Source organism: Rhagoletis zephyria, unplaced genomic scaffold (assembly GCF_001687245.7).
Source record: "Rhagoletis zephyria isolate East Lansing unplaced genomic scaffold, Rhagoletis_zephyria_1.1 Rzeph_scaffold_01173, whole genome shotgun sequence".
NCBI lineage: Eukaryota > Metazoa > Arthropoda > Insecta > Diptera > Tephritidae > Rhagoletis > Rhagoletis zephyria.
In genome coordinates this window covers 42306-51863 of record NW_016158257.1, presented here as the reverse complement: position 1 = coordinate 51863, position 9558 = coordinate 42306, and the positions used below count along the sequence as shown (strand labels likewise).

The 9558-nt window shown below is 35.7% G+C and overlaps 1 protein-coding gene across 16 annotated transcripts in view; it reads right to left on the bottom strand.

Annotated features, from left to right (window-relative positions):
* The window catches only part of Tm1 (tropomyosin 1), an 82095-nt gene that overhangs the window by 47648 nt on the left and 24889 nt on the right, over positions 1-9558 (bottom strand). For 10 of the 16 annotated variants that reach the window (XR_001847551.1, XM_017616278.1, XM_017616269.1 and 7 more), the window contains exon 3: positions 8245-9014. The exons of 3 other annotated variants lie outside the window; for them this stretch is intronic. Coding sequence is in view for 12 of the 13 variants with exons in the window: in XM_017616278.1 (XP_017471767.1) it covers positions 8245-9014 (770 nt within the window). In the remaining variant the exon portion in view is untranslated. Of the gene's footprint in view, positions 1-3468; positions 3754-3853; positions 4434-8244; positions 9153-9558 lie in introns of those variants that run through there. 3 more of the 16 variants (XM_017616283.1, XM_017616282.1, XM_017616266.1) reach the window with 3 other exon arrangements.

Here is a 9558-nt window from a genome sequence, read left to right as displayed (position 1 = left end):
AAAAAAATAGTTGTGTTTGTTTACCCATTTCCAGTAAAATCCAGTAAAATTTTTTACGAATTTTCATATTTTTGGCGTTTTCGTATGCAAAAACTTGTAAGGTAGGGAAGATTGGGAGTGCTACAATGACAGCTGAATTCGCAAGTTTTTACTGTTAGTCTGTTCCTTTGAACTTCGGACTAAAACCTGTGGAACTGTCAAACTACAATTTTACGCTCTCAAATGAGAGTAAAAGGAGAACAGATGCAGAAGTGCATAGGAACGCAAAAAGCACTATTTCCTGTAAAAACGTCAGTCGGTTTGTTTACATGTCATTTGTACAACACTGATTTGGCTGAAATATCACTAACTAATTATTAAAATGTGTACATATTCAAATATTTCGTTGTTTACTTCCATTTTTAACAAATATAAGGTTCTTTGCTTTCACCGCTTTCTGTTTTTGTTTGCACATGCAAATCAGCTGATCGTTTGACACTTTTCATGAACTTACAGGAAAAAAGACTCCGGACTAAATCCTGTAACTTCCGACTAGGAACAGTTGCTCAGTTACTCTCTCAAAAGTGTTCCTACTTACAGGTTTTATGTCAATAGGAACGACTTCCTGTAAGTTCTGACTAAAACCTGTAAACCTGACTGCTATTGGAACAGACTATGTATAAACTTTTACTAGTAACAATTTGCCTGTATGAAAAACAGGTGGTCGCATGTTGCAGGATGCAATTTAAACTAATAAAGAAACTGTTTGTGGGGTTTTATAGTTGAAATTGACAAAATAAACCAATATAAAACATATTGTTTTATTAGGAATTTGCTGCGAATAAACAACCAATTTATCAGCTGATAATTAAACTTTCAAATTATTACTGGAAAATATTAGGAGTGTACTCGTACAATTACAATGACAATTCGGTTGCCAAACACACTACAGCTGATCGTTTGACACATTTACTAGAGTTTACCAGCAAAAAATCTCGGACTAAAACTGGTAACTTCTGACAGAGAGAGAAGCGTATTTACTCTCTTTTTAGTCCTCTCAATAGTCAGAGAACCGAGTACGGGATCGATTTCCAGTAAAATCTGACTGATTCTGACTATTTCTGACTAGTCCGAACTCGTACGGGATCGCAACTATTATTTTTCTCTCGTTCGCTTAGCAAATTTGTTTAACAAATTATACCTACATAGGTACATACAAGGTGTATTAAACAACTCTCTTTTAACCAAGGAATGAAACCGATTCAAAATAACGTTCCGGTTTGGGTTTCGGTTTTGCCAAGCGTTTCAGTTTCGGTTTTGGTTTCGTTCTTCAAAATTTATTTCGGTTTTGGTTTCGGTTTCATTCCGGATCCGGTTTTTCACAGAAATTTGGTTGATATTATTTAAATCACAATGTCTTAAACGTTGAGGAAAGAAAATCGAAAATTACAGTTCACTGATAATATCAACACTAGGTTCATTCCCTAACAATCCGAACCGGATTTGGTAATTAGAGAATAAGAGAAACATTTTCTTTCAAAAATGGAACAAAGTTCAGAAGTACGGAAACGCAAAAACCCACATTTCGTGCCCACAAGTCGAGAAACAGCTGATTCACGTTGTTCTTGTTTTTGTCACTTATACCATGTTCTGACCGACATCGGAAACATGTTTTCGTTGCTAAAACTGGTTTTCGACCTAAAACTTGTGTTTTCGTCCATATAAAATCTGTTAAACGAAAAACAGTTTTCGCGGAAAACTACATGAAAACTCACTTTCCAGCCATTCCAATCGGTGTCTTCACTAGTTTTTTTCGATTATTTATCGAAGTGTGAAGTCATATTTTATCATCTTTAATACGCCATTTCGGATTTATTGTTAATTGCCTGGCCAAAGCAAAATAAGAATGAAAGTTAAAGGTTGTAAATGAAAAGAAAATGAAGGAAAAATGTTTTGGTTGTCGGTCAGAACATGGTATTAAATGCAAACACTTGGAAATTGAATTTTGGTTTCACAAATTTGATTTTAAGTACATAGATTGAAAATACATCAACAGGCCATTCACTTTTCCTTAAAAGCACCAAGTAAATGCAGGCAACATGTAAACACAATACAGCTGATATGCACTTTGACACTTTATCCCTTCTTTACTCGGAGAAAATTTCGGGCTGTTTCGGGCAGGAAGAAGAATACACTTACGATCGAATACGCTCGAATTTTCGCTCTCTATTACCCATTTTGTTGAGTACAGGCATGATTTCTGGGCTATTTTGGGCACACGCGGGATCTCGCATTGCGTACGGGAAAGAAACTACTTAAATATAATTAATCGATTATCGATTCACAACAACAAAGTCATCAGCAGATTTTTGCGAAAAGTTACCTTGCCATACTTATTTACTACTTAACAAGAATTTTAGCAAAATGTTGCTGATTTTGGTTAAATAAATCATTTATTTCAAAGAAATTTTTATTTATTATTTTTGTAAATTTCTGGAAACCGATTGAAACCTGTGATTGAAATGGTTTCGGTATCGTTCCTTTTCAGGTCAAGATAACGGTTACGGTTTCGGTTTCGGTTTTGAAAAACGAAAATGTTTTAAACGGTTACGGTTTGGGTTTCGGTTTCATTCCTTGCTTTTAACGTACTATTGTGTCAAAAGATATAAACATACGCTTCAAATTTCATAATTTTTTTTTTTCAATTTAACATAATAAGATGGTTCTTATGCATGGTGGAATGTTATTATTACACCATGGTTCTTATGAGAGCAATGACAAATTAAATCACACTAGGTTTGTATAGAGCGTAAAATTGAGAAGAGAAAGCTGGCAGAAAAAGTTATTGAACACAAAACTAGTAAAAACTTGCAAGTGAATAGTTGTTGCACCGTTTTGACATTCTGCTGTAAACATTTTACTATTTATAAATCAGTTTTAAAATCTTTGCTTTACACACAAGTTGAATGGAAATTTTTGCTTTGCTTAATATTTTCTCACTGGATTTTTATGCGGTTTTTTCCCCCCAAGGACCGGATATACTGCATAAAAATAGACCTAAGTGTATTTACTAGTTATCTGGCGGTTCAGCTGTGTTCAGCAAGAATCGGAATATGAGCGGAAGCGTTGTCCTTTTCTTTCGCACTACCAGGTAAAATCAAAGGGCAAATGAAGAATGAACACTTTCCAAGAGAAACAGTGCAAAAATAAAATGATAATGCAAGGTGTAAATATGAAAGCGCAAACGGAAATTTTAGTCCTTTCATATCATTTTCCTTTTTAGTTCTTACACCTTATATTAAGGATGTTCAACCCCCAATGAGAAACCAATATATTACGTCCATGGAATTTTTTACAATAGAAATACGTTATTTGAGCGTGACTGCGTCACCTGTGTCTTGATAAGCACACAACTTTACGCATACACGACCCACCCTTAACACCTTCTACACAGTGGAATGTACAGTGAATCGTACGAGCTACACTTACTTCTTCACGTCGAACCACCTCAAGTTGCAAACGCTTGTGATATTCCTCACATTCGTCTTTATATTTCTCCATTTCTTCTTTGGTCTGGCGCATTTTCTTCTTCAGCACGTCCAAGAGGGTGCCTTGCGGAATGCTGGTCGTCATATTTGACAGCTTTCTTTAAAACGAGTTGGGGGTAAAAGATGAACAACACTTTTCTTTCTTTTTTAACTGACACCACTAATTTTGGCTTGATCGTATTAACAGCCAACACGCACAAAGGGACCACTCAGGTATTATTCGAAACTGGAAAAAGATAAACGAAATTTCGTTTTGTAGCTTTTATGCGACAACTTCAAAAATTTATTGATTTTCTACACTTGTGTTGTTTAACAATTTTCCATACTTTGTTTCGCAGCACCAAATATTAATCAAAAATTTATCTTTTCATGACTCTTGGCAAAATGAACACGGTGACGGCGGCTCAAACGACAAAAAAAACGTATGACACGAAAGGTGGCGAAAAAGAAATAGAAGATATGATTGCGGAACGCAACGAAACGAAACACAGTGCACGAACAATTTGGAACCACCGGTTTTTCTGCTGCTGTTCCTACTGTGCTCTCCTTTTTCTACCTTTTTTTTTAATTTATTGCCTCTTACTTTAGCTACTTATCGTCGTTTTTTCTTTCAAAGGTAGCTTATTTAGATAAATTTTATTGAAATATGAACTTTTCTTCTCACAAACTTCAATATGCACTTTATGAATATTACCGATACAAATTCGCACACAAACAAGAACAGACAACTTTTTAAACCTGTGCAATTCTTGCCACAAAACACCACGTCTCGAATTAAAATGCCGCAGCGAAAATTGTATGAGCTCAGCACAGAAGGAATTCGTATCGCAAAATGAAATCGTTGAAAAAATTTGAATTCTTTGGAAGCGGCGACCAGCCACAAAGATTACGTTGACAAGTTTGCGTATTGTTTTTGCTGTCGCTGGAAAATGAACGACCAGAGAATGAAAGCAAAGCAAAACACTCTCACAAGCCTCGCCTTAATTTGTGAATGACTCAAATCGGCATTGAACAAGGTCGACTAGTACCTTAAAAAGTAGAAAATACTTCGGCGTACGCTGTTGTATGAAAGAGGCAGTTGTATATATGTACATACAACTGAACATGGATGAGCACTTTGGAAATTAGTTAAATTTGCCGATGAGCAGTAAATATTTGTATTTGATTTGCGAATAAAAGTAAACTAAAAGTTTAATAGAAATATATTTTTTATTAAGAGGAGAAGCGTAGTTGCACTTTCTGCTTAAAACAAGGTATTTGAAGGACCCTTGGTGTAGGATAAGCTTTTAACTAGATTCCAATAGGATATTTCAAGACTAGGCTCTCTCAAAGTGGTACAAATGTTGCCAGAGATATACAATTTTTAAAAATGTATAGAATGGCCGGTTCGAACTGCTAGACCCGAGAAATTTTTGTTTTAAGGAACGAAGGATTCAAACCAGGGATGGGCGAAATCAGGTAAATGAATAATTGGATAAAAGAAATAAACAAGAGTGAATTTCCATTTATCATTCAAGTAATTTCGGATGAAGAATACATTTTTATTCTTCATCCAAGTAGTTTCAAATTAATAAATTTTGATTCACCATCAAGAAATTTCAAATAGCGAATAAATTTTTATTCATCATTCAAGTACTTTCAAATGAAGAACTAAATTTTCATCAGTAAATTCGAATAATAAATTAAAAATTATTCGTTTTTCAGAATCACTTAAATGAAGAGTAAAATTCGTTAATTGAAATAACTTGAATGAAAAATAAATATTTATTCCTATTCGAAATTACTTTCGTTTTTTGAAATTCCTTGAATGAAGAATAAAAAGTTATTCGATATTTGAAATTCCGGCGTTCAACCATAGAAAAATTGTGAATAAAATTTAATTTTTTATTTGAATAATAGTTCATTCAAAAACGTTAATTCCTGATTGAAACATATAGCAGAATCAAGGTAGATAACGAATTGGCGAATATATATTAATTTAAGCTATTATTTCAAGAGATAGTATTTCGCTACTGTGAATTTGGCCCTTAGTAGAATATATCAAAAGTTAAGAGTAGCACATACACATTAGCGGGGGTTCATACCCCCCAAAGCTAATTACCTCAAATAAATACAAACTGTATCTTAAAACTCAGAATCCAGAGCTCAAGAAAAATCATAATAATGGATCGATTATAGATGGCAACGCAACTTCATTTGGGTTGCCGATAAGCAACGCCACTGAAATGGAAATGTATATTATGAATAGCAACTATAGTTAAGTTCTATAAAGTTCTAGATCATACAATTTGGAAGAACCAGCAACTAAGACTTAAGTGTAAATAAGCTGAAGAAAAAATTGAAAAAATAAATAAATATTTTCGACTACAGTAGTATCGATTTTGGGTATTAGATGAAAAAAAATTATCTTAATTTTTTAGTCTTCATAGAGGAATCTTAACTTTGTCCACTGTGCGACACGTCGTAACCGTCTCGAATAGGGACCAATATTATATGTGATATCTTCGACTATAGTAGCATCGACGTTGGGGCTTAGGAAATCTGATATAAAAATTTGCTTCCTATATTTAAGGACCACCCTAATGTACATAGACAAAATTGTTTGACTCTGTACATGCGAATAAACGTTCGCACGTAACTTTTCCATTTATAGCAAGTGACATATGCAGGCACACATTGTGCATGATAAATAAATAATAATAGTAATCACTTAGTTCGAACATTGACAATGAAAAGAAATTAAAAGTTTAACATTCTTTTTTTGCCATTTTTTTGAACCTTCCCGCATTTGTCAAAAATGGTTGTACCGACGACAACTTTTATTGTAACTGCAATGGCTGACGCCAGTCGTAAGGTCGTTGTTTCCATAAAAGCCGCCAGAAAAGAGCGAGAAACGTGAGAATTACTTTTCTCAAAGTATGTAGCTATGCACTTATTTAATAACAATTATGAAACTGCGTTAACGCGTCTTTTTTTTGTTTATGATTTTCAATTGATAGAAATCATTTAACTATAAGCAATATTTCTCTAAAAGCACTTACTAAAAATCATTTTTGGTCAGCAAAACGAGCAGATCACTTGTTACAAAGTTGGTTGAAGGCCAATAGAAATAGAGAATGCTAAGCAGCATACAGCACCAGTTAGTTGATTCAATCAATTTGTTACCATAAAAGGTGTTAATGACCATTTGAAACATTAACGAGCGTTAAATGTTAGTGCATGAAAAAAATACAAATGGCAACAGGTTAAGAACGTCTTTCCATAAAATGGTTTTGTGTGCAATTATTGAGAGATAAACTGATAACTTTCTTTTGGAGGGAGTGCGCAGAGGCTAGACGCTTGTTACAGATTATATAACTTCAAAGTGCCGAAAAGACAGGGCATTGAACAGTTTTTTGATAAGGGGGAAATTGCATATACCTTGAATAATTTTAATTGCTCGCGTTGGGTATACCAAACAATTTTTAACTTTAATTGTTCAATTTTGAAGCTAAAATTCTTAAAATAATTTAATCTAAACACTCAAGAGGATGATATATAATTAATGACAATTAGACAAATCGAAATTTATGCATACGTCCACACGCAACACCGTTACAATACTACATGCATACATATGTACATACACACGTACTTCATTCACATTTCGCAGCCTAAATTTGTGCAACAATTAAATTTAAAGCAATATACTGACAAAGAATGAGCTCAATCTTATACAACTATGCCTGCCAAGAAGGTCATCGTCTCGCCGAGTATGTGCGAACGTGAAAAAAAATTCACAGCTTAAAAGCAAGAAAAGTGCGAATAATATGTACGTATTCTAAACTGGGTCATTATCTAAAAGAAGGACAAAGTACAAAAATTTTACACATAAATGTGTTTCCAATTATTCATGAAAGTATGTAATGCATACAAAATCATTAACATTTCCGTTAAATTTACATATAAACCTAAATAACTATGTATGTACATTTGTATGTTTGTACATATTATTTACCTAAAAATGTACAAGCACTGAAGTAAGAGAGAAACCTAGAGCGATAAGATGAAATAGGTAGGCAAACAAAGAATATTGCAGTACAATCACTTGCATGACAAAGAAATCCTTACAACGATTCCGAAGAAGTACACAGTCACAAACCGACTGAGGCGCATAAATGGGAATAAAATGAGTAAAATGAGAATTGTTACTAAAAGGCGGTGCGTTGTTTGCCCCCGCTTATACCGTTATCTGAAACGACTTATGGCATTGTCTCATAAAACTAGGCGAAACCTGAAGTCAATGCAGCTCGAACGGTTGGGCTCGGCAACTGTCGATACACCCTGATATACCCAAATGAGATAAGTTAACGATGTGCTACGTAATCATTATAAAAAGCATAGCTATAAGAAAATATTTGGCAATTGCCAAGTGTTCAAACAGTTTTCAGTGAAGAATCCATTTTGCTTATGCACAACAACTGTGCTCTATATCTCACTCGAAATTGTCATTTGATTGCGGTGTACCTATTTATGATGAACTCAGGTCAAAGCATTTAAAGTTCCTAAATAATTCTTTTGAGCTATCGAGATCTTTTAGTCGTATCGATTACTCTCTAAGTAAAGTAGCGTATTTGCACATATTTTTTACACAATGATTAGAAATTATGTTAATTAATTTGAAAAAGTAAATGTTCAAATTGAAAATACTTTATGGCATCATAATGCAATTAATTACCCTTTTGAGCTGCGTTTTCATGATGTTATGTAATTCGTTGCGTATAATGTTGAACTTCATCATAGTATCCGAACTAAATATGGACCGTCCAAATGCTAGGCCCGGATAGTCTGCACAACGCCCTTTATTACGCCGCGCTTCACGTTCTGCTACGATTTCAGCAGCTTCACTGGTGCAACGCAGTTTAGCCCACTCGGCCGCTTGCACATCATCATCATCAATTGCAATACCTTCATCTGCTGCTGCATTCGCGTCAGCAGAGCTAGTCATATTACCCTCTGCGTCTAAACAAGTGGAAGCGCGCTTACTTTTATCTTTCTTCGTTTTCCTTTTCCTATCCGAACGTTCTGCCTTCTCGGCTTTATCACGTTTAGATTTACTTTTTTGTGATTTTGGAGTCACACTCTCAGCTGGAGTAGTGCTTGTGGGCGTTTGTGCGCTTACCACACCTTCATCCACCATACTGCTGTCATCTGTCGGTGTTGGGCTGTTGCTGCCCATCGAGTTGGTTACCGAATCTGTTAGTGGCAAATTGAGCACTGTGGCCTTTGTAGGCTGCAAATCTAGCTCTTCATCGGGCTCATCTGTATATTGTAAGTCACCCATTGTGGACGAAACAGTTTCAACATCGCTGCCGGTGCCAGCCGCAGCATTATCTTCTTGCACAGCTTGCGCTGCTTGACGTAGATTCGTGAGCACACTCTGTGAATCGCCGCGATAAAGGGCAGCGAGTATCTCTTGAACTTTGGGAATATTGGGACGGCGTGTACCTGAAAAACGCGGGTGGTGCTGATGTCCGCGTCGCTTAAGCGTGGAAGGCATCAATGGTGATGTGGTCGTTGTAGATGCAGAACCAGCGCCACTTGTAGTGGACAGCACGTCTGCATCTTCCGAACCTTTTGCTCCAGTTGACATATCTGAATCGCTCCACTCAACACTCCAGTCACTCTCGTAGTCGTCGTCAACGTCACCTTCGTAGTACACCTCAACTGTTTTGGCCCTTTCCCCGTTGCTATCGCACAGTTTGCTTATACTAGAATTCCGAACACTGCTAGCATCCTGCTCGTCATCACAGTAATATAGCAGCTTATCCAGATAATTTAATTGCTCCTCGATGGAGTCCCAACGCGACGAAATTACAGACTCTGCATAAGTTTCGTCAAGGTGCTTGCTTAGTTCATGTACGCTATTTAATAGTTGTTTACCTTTTGGTGGATTTTGTTTTTTACTACTGCTACTGAAACTACCTGCTCCTCCGCCACTGTGGGCATTTTTCATGAAATTTTGCAATTTTGCCTTGTGTTGGTGCTGATT